The sequence below is a fragment of the Emys orbicularis genome, chromosome 19 (genome assembly GCF_028017835.1).
Source record: "Emys orbicularis isolate rEmyOrb1 chromosome 19, rEmyOrb1.hap1, whole genome shotgun sequence".
Lineage (NCBI taxonomy): Eukaryota > Metazoa > Chordata > Testudines > Emydidae > Emys > Emys orbicularis.
This window is the reverse complement of record NC_088701.1, coordinates 12,762,681-12,779,043: the sequence shown is the minus strand read 5'-3', so window position 1 is coordinate 12,779,043 and position 16,363 is coordinate 12,762,681. Positions and strand designations below refer to the sequence as shown.

At 57.6% G+C, this 16,363-nt stretch overlaps 2 protein-coding genes across 2 annotated transcripts in view; both read left to right on the top strand.

Moving 5' to 3' along the window:
• LOC135891736 (cAMP-dependent protein kinase catalytic subunit alpha-like) overlaps positions 1–211 on the top strand; it is a 97,892-nt gene extending 97,681 nt beyond the window's left edge. The window contains exon 9 of the mRNA XM_065419375.1: positions 89–211. Coding sequence (XP_065275447.1) covers positions 89–211 — 123 coding nt within the window. The remainder of the gene's footprint in view (positions 1–88) is intronic.
• A 7,628-nt stretch (positions 212–7,839) lies between these two features.
• LOC135892080 (sterile alpha motif domain-containing protein 1-like) lies at positions 7,840–15,263 on the top strand. The gene is made up of 5 exons (XM_065419774.1): positions 7,840–8,556; positions 12,782–13,181; positions 13,693–13,786; positions 14,363–14,474; positions 15,105–15,263. Exons 1-5 carry the CDS (start codon positions 7,840–7,842, stop codon positions 15,261–15,263), a joined length of 1,482 nt encoding a protein of 493 aa, XP_065275846.1.
• The last annotated feature ends 1,100 nt before the right edge of the window (positions 15,264–16,363 follow it).

The following is a 16,363-nucleotide window of genomic DNA, read 5'->3' as shown; positions in this document are numbered from 1 at the left end:
ATCGTGCCCCCCAGCAGATCCAGGAGTGGGGGGGATACAAATTGATCCCTCACCTCGTCCCCAACCTCTCCCTCCCCTCCCTTTGCAGGTGGAAGCTCCCTTTATACCAAAGTGCAAAGGCCCCGGCGACACGAGTAACTTCGACTACGAGGAAGAGGTGATCTGGGTCTCGATCACTGAGAAGTGCGCCAAGGAGTTTGCGGAGTTCTAGGGCCAGTGCCCCCCAGGAGGGCGCGCGCGGAGCAGGTGGGGGCGGGGTTGGAGTTGATCAGCGGAAAGACCAGAGTTCCTTGCCTGTGTGTCTTATTTTTGTGGGTGGGGGGTAGGGATTTGCCTGGATCTGGTTTGGGGGTGTAGCAGGGTGATCACCCCACTCTGGCCCTGAAAGGGTAAAAGCAGCCCTGGACAGGGCTGCAGCAGGGTAAAAGGGATTAAGAACAGCTGGGGAGGCTGAGTGGGTAGCTGACCACAGCTGTGGCTGGCTTAATGAGGGCCCAGCTGGCCCTTATAAGAGGGCAGTGGGCCAGAGACTCTCTCTAGCCTGTTGAGAGGGAGAGACCTGGCTGCTAGGAGCTGAGCAGGTACTTAGACTGGAGCAGGGCTGGGGGAAGGTCATAGGAGATGGGGATCTCCGGCCTGGAAACCCCCCCCGGCTGCAGGCCTAGTGTTAGGCCAAATAGGTACTGGGGTTGCAGGGGCAGTTCCAGGGTAGGCGGAGGCAGCAGGTCCAAACCTTCCTTGCCGGTGATGAGTGGCAATTATACTGCTGTCTGCCCCAGTGAGCAGGGGCTAGATGGTGACTGGCAGTAGCCATATACTGAGGCGAGGTGGGAATAGTGGAGGGGAGATCTAGCGAGACAGTGGGGTACTGCTAGGGGGAAGCCTCCAAGAGAAAGGGGTACTGGGGTCCAGGAGGGGCACGGGGGCCCAGTGGCAAGCAGGACATCAGCCTGCAAAGGGCGCTCTGACCGCTGGAAAAGCTAATTCCCGAGACGACCAGCAGGAGGCGCCGCAGGGGTGAGTCTCACCTCGCTACAGGGGGGAGCAGGACACCCCTTATTCTAAACCTGTACTAACTAAATGATAGTAGAGAAGGGCAGGAGTCTAATTTATCCCACGTGCACCCCATATCTTCCCCCACACACACACTTGCACATGCTTCCCCCCCTCCCACCATCACAAGCCTGCAGCCCCCCCCCCCCCCCCCCAGCAGCTCTCCTCATCCCCCCTGTCACCTGGGGTTTAAACAGATTTCCCCCCCCACACACACACACACACACACACTGCTCCCACTGGTTACTATCCACCCCCTCACACTGATCCGGTTACCCCCACACTGCCTCTCAATCCACACGTGCTGCACCCCCACCATCCTGGCTGGCTTTATTGGTGGCTTTTAGTTTTTGAAGGGGGTGCGGGGGGCGTATTTTGCCATCAAATCCCCCCCCAGATCTTCATGGCTATTTGCAAAGGCTTCTGTGAGCAGGGTGTGGAGCAAAGCTGCCTCAACACCCACCAACATGGCAGATCAACATCCTGGCTTCCGGAATAGCTTTGAATCCCCCCACCTCCCAAGGGGGAGACAAAATTCCGCGCCCCCCCCCCCCACTTCCACTCTGGAAAGAGGAAGAAGGAGGGAAATCTTCTCATTTTATAAACGTGGGGGTTGGGCTTTTTTTATTATTATTTATTATTAAAAAATAAAGTACATTAAACCTTATTTTCCGTTTGGGGATGTGTGTGTGTGGGGGGGAGGTTTTAAAAATCCAGACGTGGGGCTGGGCTGGGCTAACTTACCCTACATCAGCCCCCACCATCCATGGTGACACCTCCCTTCTCCTCCTCCCCCGCCAGGAATTCTAACTCTCCAAGCTTTGAATGTGTCCAGGTTTTAGCAAGGAAAAAAAGAGAGAGCTGTTTTTTTCAGGTAGAAACTGATGGTATTTCCCCACCCCCGCTGCTCTCTGCGGGGCCGGCGGGGGAAGATCTGGGGGTCGGTTATGGGGTGGAATGGAGGTGCTGGGAGAGGGAATCTCGCTGGTGGGTTTTGGATTTTTAGCTCCCTTTGGAAATAAAATGCTGCCTTTTGAATCTAGGCTGTGAATGTGAGCAGCCCCCCACCCCCACCCCTTCTTTGGTCTGTCCTCTTGTGTGTTGGGGTGGGGGTTGCAGGTAGGCTCTGGTTCTGGGGCACTTGGTTATTTCCCCCCAGGTCAGTGGGGGCTTATACACTCTTCTCCCTCCCTCCCCCCGTAGGCCAAATGGTGCCCTGCAGAAATAACCTTAACGGATTTTTTTGGTGGGGGGGGAGGGTTCCCTTTACCCACAATCCTCCTGGGGCTCCATTCTGCACCTCTGATTTTATGCAGTCGATTTACATTTTAAGATGACAAGGCGGGAGGAGAAACCAGAAAATGGGGAGGAGGCAAGGAACACAGGATACCAACTAGGCCCTGATCTCTCTTTCCCCCCTCCCCCACACACACACCGGACTCTGAACTGGCCCCCCCAGGGAGTGACCCTATTAGATCTGTGGTCAGGTTGGAGGGGTGTTAAGCCATGATTAGCCCCTCCAATGAGAGATCAGCTGGGAGGGGGGTGCTGATACCTAGCCATGATCCTGCTTTATTTGAGGGGGAAGGGGGCTCTTGTTCTATTCATTTACTTTTCCTCCTGTCTGATTCTTTACTTATCCTCCCCGCCCCCAATGCAGTGCATCAGTGTGGTGGTCCTCTTCTAACCCCCTAGCCTGTCTCCCACTGTGTGTATTCACCAGCTGGTTGAATTTTTTGTTTCTCTCCGGGGCGGAGGTGTGTGAGCTTCTTTTGGTTTAATAGATAAATTATATATATTATAAATACATGAGCGCTGTCAGGAGCAGGGGGGGGAGCCCTGTGGCTAGCCCTCCCCCAAAAATCCCCCTTTCCCACAAAGAAGCTTGAGAGTCCCATCTAGAGGGTGGGGATCATCCGCCCTGCCCCGGGAAACACGTCTGTGTCCTCCGACAAACCTTGTTTCACTGGAAAAAACAAAACAACCCCCCCCAGCCCCCACTTCCTCTTTAACAGTGTGCTTTGTTGTAAACATATTTGAAACAATTACCAATAAAAATAACAGGAGTACTTGTGGCACCTTAGAGACTAACAAATTTATTAGAGCATAAGCTTTCGTGGGCTACAACCCACTTCTTCGGATGCATATATGCATCCGAAGAAGTGGGTTGTAGCCCACGAAAGCTTATGCTCTAATAAATTTGTTAGTCTCTAAGGTGCCACAAGTACTCCTGTTATTTTTGCGGATACAGACTAACACGGCTGCTACTCTGAAAATTACCAATAAAGTTTTGTTTAAAAAAAATAAAATCAGACTGGAGTGTGGGCTGTTCGGCTCTAGGGGACAGTTGTTGTTGCTATGATGAGCCGGGAGCTGTTCCTCTCCCCGGAGGCCCAAGGAGTTCAGGGATGTGGCGGGGGTGGGGGGCTGGCGGCTGCCATTAGTGGTACCTGAACTTGCCTTGAGTTGGCAGCCCAAAGGGATGAGCATCCGCGCTTAAATGGGGAGGTGGCATCTGGTCGATGGATAAACGGGCATCGCAGGCAGCAGCGGAGAGGTTATTTTATCGCTGTGTCTGGTGGGGAGGCGATAGCTGCTGGAATGCCATGGCCAGGTCAGTGGTGCCCACAATTCGAGAAGGAAGGTGAAAAATTGGAGAGGGGCAGAGAGTTGCCATGAGAATGATTAAATGTGGGGGAAACCTGCCTTATGCTGAGACACAAGGAGCTTCTTAAAGCGAAGGTTAAGGGGTGCCGTGATCCCTGTCTCGAAGTACCTAGGGGAATAACTCTGTGATAATGGGCCAGTCCCGCTAGCAGACAAAGGTCTAAGGAGAGCCCATGGCTGGAAGCTGAAACTAAAAACATTCAGACTGGGAAAAAGGGCAGATTTTTAACCGGGGTGTAATTAGCCATTGGAACAATTCACCAAGCATAGTGGTGGATTTTTCATCACTGACGTTGTTTAAATCGAGATGGGAGGTTTTTCTAAACGATCTGCTCCAATTCCAACAGGAGTTGATTCAGAGAAGTCCTGTGGCCTGTGTTACGCAGGTCAGACGAGGTGCTCGCAGTGGTCCTGTCTGAATCGATAATCTAGCCATTTCTGAGGCCGGTGCAGGAGAGTTGAACAGGCAGGCCGACCCCGGTGTGCAGGAATGCAGTGCGCTAGCAGCGGGGGGATTGCCAGAAGCAGAATACTTCCAACTAAATGTGGATATGTGCGCACCTTCCTTATTGCAGGGAAACTCCTTCCATGTGTGTGAATCTGCTTCCAAAGGGGATCAGGTAATGAGACACCAGCTAATTCCTGGGGGGGGGGAAGAGAGGAAACCCCTGTTAATTAAAGGCAGTTTATCAGGAATAAAATGTAAGTGATGAGCCCTTCTGTACAACCCCTTGCACAAGGGGGTTCCAAGTGCGATGGGGCTGAAAACCGATTGTGTTTTGTGAAAGAATTGGAGGGTTTCAAATTTGTTCCTATTCTACGTTGGAGTGAGTCAGAGCAGGACCTTGAACCTGGGTCTTCTACAGCAGAGGTGAGTACACAAATCACTGGGATACTGGGCAGGGTCTCGTTTTGACCTGAGAAACCTTTCATTGAAACCAATCTGTCCTTGAAAAGTTTTGTTGTCTATAAATCCGCATTTTCTGGCATAAAACTCCCGCCCAGCTCTGCCTCGAGCCGCCACTGCCTGTACAAAGGAGCACGGCTGCAATTTTTTAATGTAACCTTCATATTGTTACTCGTAGCAACCTTTGTGCTTTGGGCACTAGGCTGACACTATTTGTGTGTGGGGATTTTTTTTTTTCTTAAAGTACCAGTCACCAAATCAGGAAAGTTTGATTAAAAAGCAATTAGGGCTTGTCTGCATGGGGAAATTTGACTGGAGTCGCTATGTGCTACTGTAGCTCTTTCAGTTAATTTTCTCAAGTGGAAAAACCCTCCCTGTCTCACCCTCTTCACTGCAGAGAAAAGCTTGAACCAGGTGACCTTTTAAAAGTCCCCATAGCAGAAAGTGAATAAAAACACCCTGCCAGGTATTTATAAAATCTCATGATTTTGACGCCAATCTCAAGACTTGGTTTGAGGCCCATCATTATTTTTCACCAGTTGGGGTTGGCATCACTGCAACTATGGGAGCAAGGCAAATAGCCTTCCTAGTTTGCCCAGTTTATGCTTTGCAGCATTTTCTCTGGTCTCTGTTGTTGTCCGTCTATGGGCAGATTCCCCCTGTTTGTCTGGTGTGGGTCTTGAATGAGTGGGGGGTGCCTAAAAAGGGAAACATGGCTGTAAAAATTGACAGAGGATTTTGGGGTGGGGGCGGGCATTGGGCCTAAACTACTTATAGTTCCTTTTTTAAAAATCAGAGAGATTGCACGTTGACTGTCTTTAATGTGTGTGTCAGGTATTATCCCCCTCTTACAGAGTGGAGCACACACACAACCCAGGCGTCCTGGCTTCCAGCCCCTCCCCAAACCACTAGACACAACTCCTCTCCTGCTGCTGGAAATAGAACCCAGGAGTCTAGATTCTCCAAGTCCTTTTCTCCACCCCGTCTACGTCAGCTACATCTCTGCAGACTGTCCCTGTCCACCATTTTGGATGCCTTCCATGATTAGCCCAGCAGGGCAGCTTCAAGCATGGCCGCTCCTTAATCCACCCCCCATGTCAGAGGGCATAGAACTGATCATGTGACTGGCTACTATTTCCAGCAATGCCAAGGGCCCATGTTCTAGTGGTTAAAGTGGGGTGCATGAGTGTGGAGGTGGGGTTGTGTGCTGGGACTGCTGGGACTCCTGGGTTCTATTCCCAGCTCTGTGATGGGATCTACTGAGTAAGGCCAGGGCAACTGGAGCTGGGAGTCAGGACTCCTGGGTTCTAGTCCTGGCTCTGGGAGGGGAGTGGGCTCTGGGAGTTAGGGTCAGGTGGGGCTTGGAAGTCAGGACTCCCGGGTTCTGTGCCACCAACTGTGTGACCTGAGCCCTTCTCTCTGCCTCATTTCCCCATCTATAAAGTGATGATAACCAAGGCTGCTGTTCTCACCCCAGCCCCCCACTTCCATTGTGCCTGGCTGGAGCCTCATACCCCAAGATGTCCCGCACAGAGCTGTGCCTGGCACCATCCCTCAGGCCACGGGCCGTTGGTTGGGGCTGGTAGCCAGATAAGAAACTAGATCCTCAGCTGGCATCAGTCTTTCATCTCTGTTGACTCTAATGGAGTGGTGCCGATTGACACAAGGTGATGCCAATGGCATGATGTCAATTGGGAATCTAGGCCCCGGCTATCTGAGAGCCAGGTCTGACTGCCAGGTAGCTCCAGATCTGCAAATCCAACCCAACAGCCATGGGGCTGCACCCTCATGGTGAAGGGCTCCGTGGCGTTTTCAGCTGTCGCCGGCCAGCCGTGCAGAGAGGCAAAGCGACTGATGCTGGTCTGCCAGCTGTGCTGCAAAATCCTGCCACCAGGGGAGCGGGCAAGCAGCAAGGGCCCTGCAAGGGCTTTCAGGCTTTTGCTGCTACAGTCCTGGGCCCTGGCAGCTGTCTGGGACTTGGGCCGTGTGGTCCTGTGTCTCACCAGAAGGGTTCCCCCCCACCCCCCGCGCTTAGGAGTTCAGGCTCCCTGGCTCATTTGAGCCTGTGTGTGACTAACCAGGTCGTAACCAAGAGAGCTAATGTGAGTTGCTTGCATCCGAGGCTATGGTGGTTCATCTGCTGGGAGCCAGAATGAATTGCAGCAAGGGGGCCCCTGAGGGAGCAGAATGGGGGGCAGCGGGTAAGAGTTCAATTGCTACCAGTAGTGCCCCCTAGGGGAGAAAGGCTCCTGTGTCCCATTCCTGCCCCCCACCTGATGGGCACCCCCTAGAGGAATAGAGCACCTCTGTGCTCTGTTCCCCACCCTTCTGAGCCAGCCTTGCTTAGCTGCACCCCCGCTAGATGGACCCAGGGTTACTTCGCCTGAGCCCTGGGTTGTTGGGGGGGGGGAGTGGAAGCACCCCATGACTCCCCCATACCCTAAAGGGGTGACGAAGCCTCCACCAGTGCCGCTCTGCAGCGCCACCAAAGCCAGTTGCAAGGAGGGACATGGGCCCAGCTCCCCCGTGTGGGAAGTGGGGTGATGGGGACTAGCTCAGCTCCCCGGGAGGGGGCAAAGGGGGCAGGGACTGCGGTGCGATGGAGGCAGGTGTGGGGAAGGGAGCAGGAAGGGGATGGGGAAGAGTTTGCTGTCGGTCGGGGTGAGGGGACGTGGTGGGGATGAATGCTGGGGGGGGTTGAAGAGGGGGATGGGTGAGCGGTGGGGACTGTTGTTGGAGGTCAGAAAGGCGGGGTGAGGGGCCGGCCTGGAGGGCGGAGTGCCGAGACACACGCAGGACTCAGAACTCGCCGGCTCCACCTTAAGCGGCCGGGGGAAGGGAGGTTGCGGGCAGCGGCGCCTCCTTAAGCCGCGCGAGGGGCTGCGGGTCCCGGGCGGCGGCGCGTGCGGCGGGGAGGGAGGGGCTCGCGCTGCCTGCCTGGGACCAGCCCGCGCGCCACCGACTCCAGCTGCAGCCGCGGCAGCGCCCGGGGAGCCCGGCCGTGGGATCGCGCCCGGGGGAGGAGTAGCGACCCCGCGCGGGCAGGGGGCGGCGCGCCGAGCCGGTGCAGCGGGGAGCGCCAGAGGAGCCGGGACCGTGCAGCCGCTCCTAGAAGGCCCGCGGAAGGAGCCGGTGCAGCGGACGCAGCCCCCGGGGGAGGGGAGGCAGCGAGGCGGTAGCGGCCCCGGCCGGGCGAACAAGGAGGCGGCGGCATGGCCGGGCCCCCGCCGCCCCCGCCGGGGCAGGAGGCGCCCCGCTACCAGGAGTGGATCCTGGACACCATCGACTCGCTGCGCTCCCGCAAGGCGCGGCCGGACCTGGAGCGCATCTGCCGCATGGTGCGGCGGAGACACGGGCCGGAGCCCGAGCGCACCCGGGCCGAGCTGGAGAAGCTGATCCAGCAGCGAGCGGTGCTGAGAGTCAGCTACAAAGGCAGCATCTCCTACCGCAACGCCGCCCGCGTCCAGCCGCCCCGCCGGGGGGCCCCGGCCCCGGCCCAGCGCCCCGGGGGCGCATCCCGCCCCCACCGCGCTTCCCCGCCCGGAGCGTCCCCTGCAGCGCCCCGCTCCCCGCGGGCACCGGTCCCCGCCGCGCCCCGCTCCCACCGGGTAGCGCCCCGCGCCGAGCCGGCCGCGCCGCCTCGTAGGACCGGCCGGGAGCGGCCGCCGCCCCCTGCGCCCCCGGCCCCAGAAGAGGAGGCCCCCGAGCGCAGCTCCCCGGTCAGCCTGCGGGAGATTGTGCGCTACCTGGGCGGGGATGGGAGCGCGGCCGGGGGCGGCCGGGTGACCCGGGGCCGAGTCCAGGGGCTGCTAGAGGAGGAAGTGGCCCGCGGGAGGCTGGAAAGGACCCGCTTCGGCAGCATCGCCCTGGCCCGGGCGGAAAGGGGGCCCCAGGGCCGCGCCCCCCACGCCAGGGCGCACCGGAGCAAGGTGAGCACGGGGGGAGGGCCTGGGGCAGGTGGCACGAGTGTCGGGGTGGGGGTGAGCGGCGCCCCGACCCCCGGAGGGACGGGCAGGAGTTGGAGGGTGAGCGGTGACCCGGGAGGAGGGGCAGTGGCTGGGGCGGGAAGCCTGGGGCAAGTCGCACGCGAGTACCAGGGTGGGGCGAGGGGGTGCGGTGCCCCGGAGGGGGAGGAGCAGTGTCTGGGGGTGGGGGGGGGAGTGAGCGGTGCCCTGGCCCGGGGGGGAGGGGCAGTGTCTGGGGGCGGGGGGAGTGAGCGATGCCCTGGTGGGGGGAGGGGCAATGTCTGGGAGGGGCGGGGGGAGTGAGCGGTTCCCCGTGTGGGAGGGGCTGTGTCTGGGGTGGGGGAGTGAGCGGTGCTCTGGTCCCGGAGGGGGGGGAGGGGCAGTGAGCAGGGGGCAGTGCCCTGGGCCCCACGGCAGGTTTAGCTCAGAAAAGGGTTGGCTTTGGGTGCTTGGGATAGGACCTGAGGGTGGGGTGGAAAGGGCTGCCCAAGATAATGATGGCTGGGCGGGGGTGGGGTACATAGGAAGGGGCTGCACATGGAGTAAAGGGATCAGGGCTGCTTGGGGCAGGGATGCCTGGGAGTTAGGGGTCAGGCAGTACTCTGGTGCTTGTTTCCAGGGAAGGCACCAATGACTAGGCCCTGGGGCTGCCTCTTTTACTCCTGTACAGGCACATGCCTGGGGAGTCACAGGACATGCAAGGTATCGAGAGGCAGGACTGCCTGGCACACCATGGGGCATCTGGGGTGGGAGGGACCATGGGCAGTACCAGTCAAAGGAGCTTAGAATGAAAGCTGCTGTGGGAAGCGAGTTGGGTGAGGTCCAGGATTGTTCCAGTTTAGGGTGCGAGCGCTGCTGTAGCTTCTGATCTGCTGGGGCCTCCTGTCCCAGCGAGATCCCGGGTGGTGACGCCCGCCCTGGCTGCGACGCGTTGGGCTGGATGGTCTGTGTGATGGATGGGTCTGTTCATACAGCCTCCAGGAGTGCTACTCTCACAGCAAAGCATCCAGGAACAACCCACCTGCAAGCAGCTTCCCGGCAACCGCTCATGGGCGCCGGGCCCAGCCCCCTGGCAACCAATGAGGGGCCCAGCACAGCCTTACCATAAGAACAGCTTTCCTGGGTCAGCCCAGTGGTCCATCTAGCCCAGTAACCTGTCTGAACGGAACAGGGCAATTAGCGAGTGATCCATCCCTTGTCTGCCAGTCCCAGCTTCTGGCAGTCAGAGGCTTAGGGACACCCAGAGCATGGGGCTGCCTCCTTAACCATCTTGGCTAATAGCCATTGCTGGACCTATCCTCTATGGACTTATCTCATTCTTTTCTAAGCCCAGTTACACTTTCGGCCACCACAACATTCCCTGACCACGAGTTCCACAGGTTGGCTGTGTGTTGTGTGAAGTACTTCCTTGGGTTTGTTTTAAAGCTGCTCCCTGTTAATTTCTTTGGGTGACCCCTGGTTCTTGCATTATGTGAAGAAGTTGATAATACTTCTGCATTCACTTTCTCCACACCACTCCTGATTGTATAGACCTCTATCATATCTCCCCTCCCCCTTAGTCTCTTTTCTAAACCGAACCGTCCCGGGTGTTTTAATCTGTCATACAGAAGCTGTTTCAGCCCCCTAATCATTTTTCAGAGGGGTAGCTTGTTAGTCTGGATCTGTAAAAAGCAACAAAGAGTCCTGTGGCACCTTATAGACTAACAGACGTATTGGAGCATAAGCTTTTGTGGGTGAATACCCACTTCGTCAGACGCAGTGGGTATTCACCCACGAAAGCTTATGCTCCAATACGTCTGTTAGTCTATAAGGTGCCACAGGACTCTTCGTCACTAATCATTTTTGTTGCACTTCTCCATGCTAACGAATCTTTTTTGAGATGGGGCAACCAAAACTGCATGCCGTATTCCAGGTGTGGGTGCACCATGGATTCATATAGCGGCGTTGTGATATTTCCTCTCTTACTATCTTTCTCTTTGCTAATGGTTCCTAACCTGTTAGTTTTTTGACAGCCCTGCACATTGAGTGGATGTTTTCAGAGAACTATCCATGATGTCTCCAAGATCTTTCTTGAGTGGTAACAGCTAATTTAGACCCCATCATTTTGTATCTGTACAGTTGGGATTGATTTCCAATGTGTTACTTTACATTTATCAACATTGAATTTCATCTGCCATTTTGTTGCCAAGTCACCCAGTTTTGTGGGATCCCTTTGAAACTCTTTCCAGTCAACTTTGGACCTTGAGTAATTTTGTATCATCTGCAAACTTTGCCAGCTCACTGTTTGCCCCCTTTTTCAGATCATTTCTGAATATGTTGAACAGAACGGGTCCCAGTACAGATGCGTGGGGGACCCCGCTATTTACCACTCTCCACCGTGAAAACTGACCATCTGATCCTATCCTTTGCTTCCCATCTTTTAACAATCCAGGGCCCCTGATGCAGCCCTGCCAGGCAACCCTAAAATCTCTGTCTGTGTTTTGGGGGTGGCTGTGTTCTCTTTGTGCAGTGCCCAGCCCAGTTCTAACTGGGACCTTTGGGCACTACCATAATATAACTATAATGAGAGCACTCCGCACGGGCCTGGCTGGCAGCCCGGCAATAACAAACCAGGCATCTCTGGCATGGCCTCCTTGTGCAGGCAATGTGCGGGGGGGAGGCCCCTGATGAAAGGAGAGACAGATTTTGCTGAAGAACTTGGACTTTCGCTCTGTTTTTGCCGCGATGGTTGTAAAAGAACAAAGCGGGGGGAGGTTTATTTTCTATTTAAAAAAAAATATATTTTTGCTCCTTTTAAAAGCAGAGGGGCGTGGGGGTGTAATTATCTTCTAAATCCTAACGAGCTATTTTAACAGGCTCTGTTAAAACTAAATTGGGAGCTCCTGATTTTGCTTCAGACATTTTTTGTTGGAGTTAGATTAGCGCCTAGATGCCTCAGCTGAGATGGGCGGGGGGAGTGGGCTCCTTCAGGCTGGGTGCTGCACAGGCCCCCATCTGAGATTAGGGAGCCACCATTGTGCAGAGTGCTGCACAGGCCTGTGGGGGGAGAGAGTTCCTGCCCCCGAGAATTTATAATCTAGACAGACAAAGGAAGGATTATCCCTGTTTTACAGCTGGGGAAACTGAGGCGCAGGGCAGTGACTTGCCCAAGGCCACCTGGCAGGCCAGTTTCAGAGTTGGGACTAGAGCCCAGGTCTCCTGACTCCTAGGCTGGTGCCACATCCACTGGACCATGCTGCCTCTGACCTATCTCTACCCCCAAAGCTCATGTTAAGTTCTTTGTTTACAACAAACTCTTCCCTCAGTCCAGTGCTGCCACAGTCAAAGTGGTCCTGGTGCTTCTAAGAATGGGTCCAGCTGGACATGCGCCCGGTAGTCTGCTCCAGCAGAGGGGTTGCCGTGGCAGCTGGCACTCTCCAGGAGGAAGTCTCTTCTGATGAGGTAGTTTGTTAGCCCAGCAGCTTCCTGTTTGAGGGTCGATTTTTATGCTGTCACCAACTCGCTGTGGTTAGATGCTTAGCCCTGTACCCTAAGAGCAGGGCCGGCTCCAGGGTTTTTGCCGCCCCAAGCGGCGGGGGGTGGGGAAAGCCGCGATCGGCGGCAGCTCCAGCGCACCGCTTTCTTCTTCAGCAGCAATTCGGTGGCAGGTCCTTCCCTCCGAGAGGGACAGGGACCCGCCGCCGAAGAGCCCGACGTGCCACCCCTTCCCCTTGGCCGCCCCAAGCACCTGCTTGCTCAGCTGGTGCCTGGAACCGGCCCTGTCTAAGAGTTGCCTAACACTAGAGCAGGCAGAGTGCTAGAGAAGGGAGTATGGGGACTGGAATAGTGGGGGTGGAGGGCTGTGGGGGTTGGGATCAAGGAGCACCTCCAGAGCTGGGGGGGACCCAGATTTGGACTAGCAGGGGGCTGCAGGCAGGATTGAGGGGCATTGGCAGAGCTGTGGCGGGGGGAACCCCATGGTTGGGATATCAGGGGGCTGTGGGTCGAGACTGAGGGGCATCAGCAGAGCTGATGGAGGTGGGGAGCCCAGGGCTGGGTTACCAGGGGGTCCCGAGTCAGGAAAAGTGGCTAGATGGGGCCCAATGGTGGGTAAAACCAGGAGCCCCAGCTGTGCCCAGAAGATGCCCTGTGCAGGGCACAGGGGAGCAGCTTCCTGGGGTCTCTAACTCTGGATTCTTGGTGCCCGCAGAAGGCCGGGGAGGAGCCATCGGAGGAGAAGGGGGAGGAGGAAGAGGAGGATGACGAGGCTTCCACCATGTCGGAGGGCTCCGAGGCTCCGGACTACGAGGGGGCGGGCGCCGGGGCTGGGTTGGAGAGTGACGGCAAAGCAGCCCCCGCTGAGCAGAGCCAGATGAACGGGGACTGTAAGGACAGCAGGCGTGGTGGGAAGGACTGTCCCATGGGGGGTGGCCACGCCAGGGACTTGCACCCCCCGGAAGAGCACTCCCCGGACAAGGGCTCCGAGCGCCCCCACCGCGAAGGCAGCGAGAGGCGTCATGCCAAGGCCTGCTCCCCTGGGGAGAGCGCCTGCCAGCAGTTCGGGATGGGCAAGAAGGAAGGGGGCTCCTACGGGCAGCCAGACAGAGCAGGTATTGGAGTGGGGGGACGCCAGGGGCTGGAATTTCTCTTAGGGAAAGGGGGTAAGAGTGACCCAAGGGTCTGTTGTGGTGGGGTGAGGCTGATGAGGTGCAGTGGCTGAGGTCACTCATGAAATGAGTTTGGCAGGTCTCAGCCTTGGGGATGTTGCGAAATTCTGCTCAGCTGGGCTGGTTGTCTGCATTTGGGGACAACTCTGGAACTGGAATATCCAGGGGGCTGCAAGATGGGATTGAGGGGCATTGGAAGAACTGGGAAGGGGGAGCCCAGGGCTGGGATAGCAGAGACTTGCAGGTCAGCATTGAGGAGCATCAGCAGAACCTTAGGGGCGGGAGGAAAACCAGGACTATGGGACAAGATTGAGGGGCATCAGTCGGGCTGGAGGAGATCAGGGGAGCCAAGGGCTGCGGTGGGCCAGTTTCCTCGTGTTCCATGGGGAGGTGAAAGCCCTGTCTGTGATTGTGCCATGCCTGACATCTCTCTCTCATTCTCTCCTGCTTGCAGTCTCTCCAGCCGTTGCGGGCGCGGACCCCCCTGTGCCCTTGTCCCCCGGGCGGCCCGGCGTCCAGGCAGCGGATGGGACACTGTTCAGCTGCGTGTAAGTCCTGCGCTCACTGGCTTCTTGCCTGCCCGTCCCCCTCGCTGCAACCAGGGGGTGCTCCTTCTGCCCAGTGCTGGGGCTGGTACTTAATCTGTGAGCCCTGTGTGAGCAGGTCAGACTCTAAGATGTCCCCGTCCCCCTGGTTATCAGCCCCCCCCACCCCACCCCACCCCCCGCGGCTGGGTCCTTAAATCTCCACATGTGACATGTTTCCCTGCTGCTTCCGCCAGCCCCAGCGACTCCTGGCTGCACCAGTGCCCCCACCCCAGTGGGAGCCTTCAGGGCCTGCCACCCCCATGGCAGGGCCGAGGCCCTCCATGCTTTGGCAGCTCCCCCATTCCCTTCCTGCCTCCATTAGCCCTTGGCTGCCTGAGGACCCCTGTTGCAGAGAGGGACTGGCTCTCAGCCCCCTCCCCTCGAGATGTCAGGGGACTCCCCTTGGTGCGGGTGTGGGAGGGGATGGGGCCGGGGAGCTCAGGCCTGGTGATGAAGGCAGGTCGGGGGCTGTGTCTGCCTGGGAGGTGAGGGTTGTGGCCGGGACCCTGATCACTCTGTTCCCCTTCCCCTGCCCAGCTCGGTGAAGAAGGAGAAGCCCTCAGACCCCGTGGAGTGGACAGTGACGGACGTGGTGGATTATTTCACGGAGGCTGGATTTGCAGAGCAGGCATCTGCCTTTCAGGAGCAGGTCAGTGCAGGGCTGATGGATTCTTCCTAAAAGTGTGTGGGAGTGTGGGGGGGCTTGTGGCCCCATCCCCTCCATGGCCCCTCCCCTTCCCCCTGAGGACCCACCCCCCAGCCAAGCCAGAAGCTGGAGCCGGGCCGGGAAGCCTGAGCCCCTGGCTTCAGGCCTGGCTTGGGGGTGGCGCCTCGGGGGCTGAAGAGCTGCAGCTGGGCCTTGATAACAGCTGTCTGGGCACGGACCCTCCATTTGCTCTGGGCGGGGGGCCCGGGGGATGGGGACACGGGTCGGGTGCTCCTCTTGGCCCCCCCACTCTGGGCAGGTGGAGGGGCCCAGGTTCCTCACAGTTGCCCCGGGGCCGCTCTTACCTGGCTGGGCTCTAGCTCCTGGCCTGGTCAGGGGGCAGGGCCTCAGGGAAGAGGAGGGGCAGGGAGCCGGGCCTGTGGTGAAAAGTGGACGGGCCTTGGCCCCTCCTGTTCTGGCACCCCTGGGTTAGTGCTCAGGGGTGGGGGCAGCTGCCATCTCAGAGGCAGGGAGCAATGTGTGGAGAGAACCAGTCCCCGAGAGGAGAAAGGCCCCATGTCCCATTCCCCAGCCCGTCATCCCTGTTAACCCTTCCTCTGTCGCCCCTTGCAGGAGATAGACGGGAAGTCCCTGCTGCTCATGCAGCGCACAGACGTCCTGACCGGACTGTCCATCCGCCTGGGCCCCGCGCTGAAGATCTACGAGTACCACATCAAGGTGCTGCAGCAAAGCCACTTCGAGGAGGACGAGGTGGATTCCTTCCTGGGCTGAGCAGGGAGAGGAGGGTCGCAGCTGGGGCCGAGCGGGACTGTGCCAGCAGCCACTGCCTCCTGCCGGTCCCCTCCCTGCCTGCTGCACCCCTTCCCCGGGTGCCTTGGGAATCAGCCCTCCCAGCGTCCCTCTGTCTGCATAGAAACAGATGAATGGGGGGGTGTCAATCAGCCTGGGGCTTTTGGTGCAGGGGGGAGGAGATGGAAATGACCCTGGCATCCTAGCTGCGTCCTCCCACCTCTCGTGATTAACCCCCAAGTGGTTGGGGAGGGGTAGAAAAAACTGTGGTGGGGAGGGAGTGAAGGCATAGGATTCGGAGGAGGGGTTTACAGGGGTGTTTTTGGGGGGGAGGGGGGAATCAGTGCCCAACACTGCCCCCCTGGCTCCTCCACTGTGTGTTTATTCGCTTGGTTAGTCTCACATCGTAGCAGCGTTGGCCATTTCAAGCTGGGGGCAGGTGGGAGAGGTGGATTTTTCGCTCATTTCATGCCCAGGAGATGTCTGTGGACTTTGGTGAGGGCCTCTTTTAGCTCTGCCCCCCACCCCCCACCCCCGACTCAGGACATGGCACTCTGGTTTGATCTCCCCTCCCCCCCCCAACATCTGGTCTCCCTGCCGTCTGGATGGGGTGGGTGAGGGATTTTTTGGGGGTGGGTGGGGCACTGGGGGGTGCCCTGCATCAGGGGAAGGTTTTAACAGGGGATCCTTTTTATTCTCTGGTTGGGGTGGGGGGTGGGGTAAAAAGAATTTTTTTTTTTTACACATATCAATGGTTGCTACCCAGAGTCAGTCGCTTTTTAATATCGCACCCTCCCCTCCCCCCACCTTCCTTTTTTTTAAAATAAAAAAAAAAAGCTTAAAAACAAGAGAAACACCAATCGGTTCATATTTCTGGACCCTTTCAGGATGGGAGGGGGAGGGCAGAGCTTAGGACAGCCGAGAGATGAGTAGTGCTTTTGGGAGGAGGCTGGGAGTCAGGACTTCTGGGTGCTGTGCCTGGCTCTGGGAGGGGAATGTGGGCTAGTGGTTAGGGCGAGGGTTTGGGGTCAGGGCTCCTGGAATCTGTCCCCAGCTCTGGGAGGGGAGTGAAATCTAGCAAG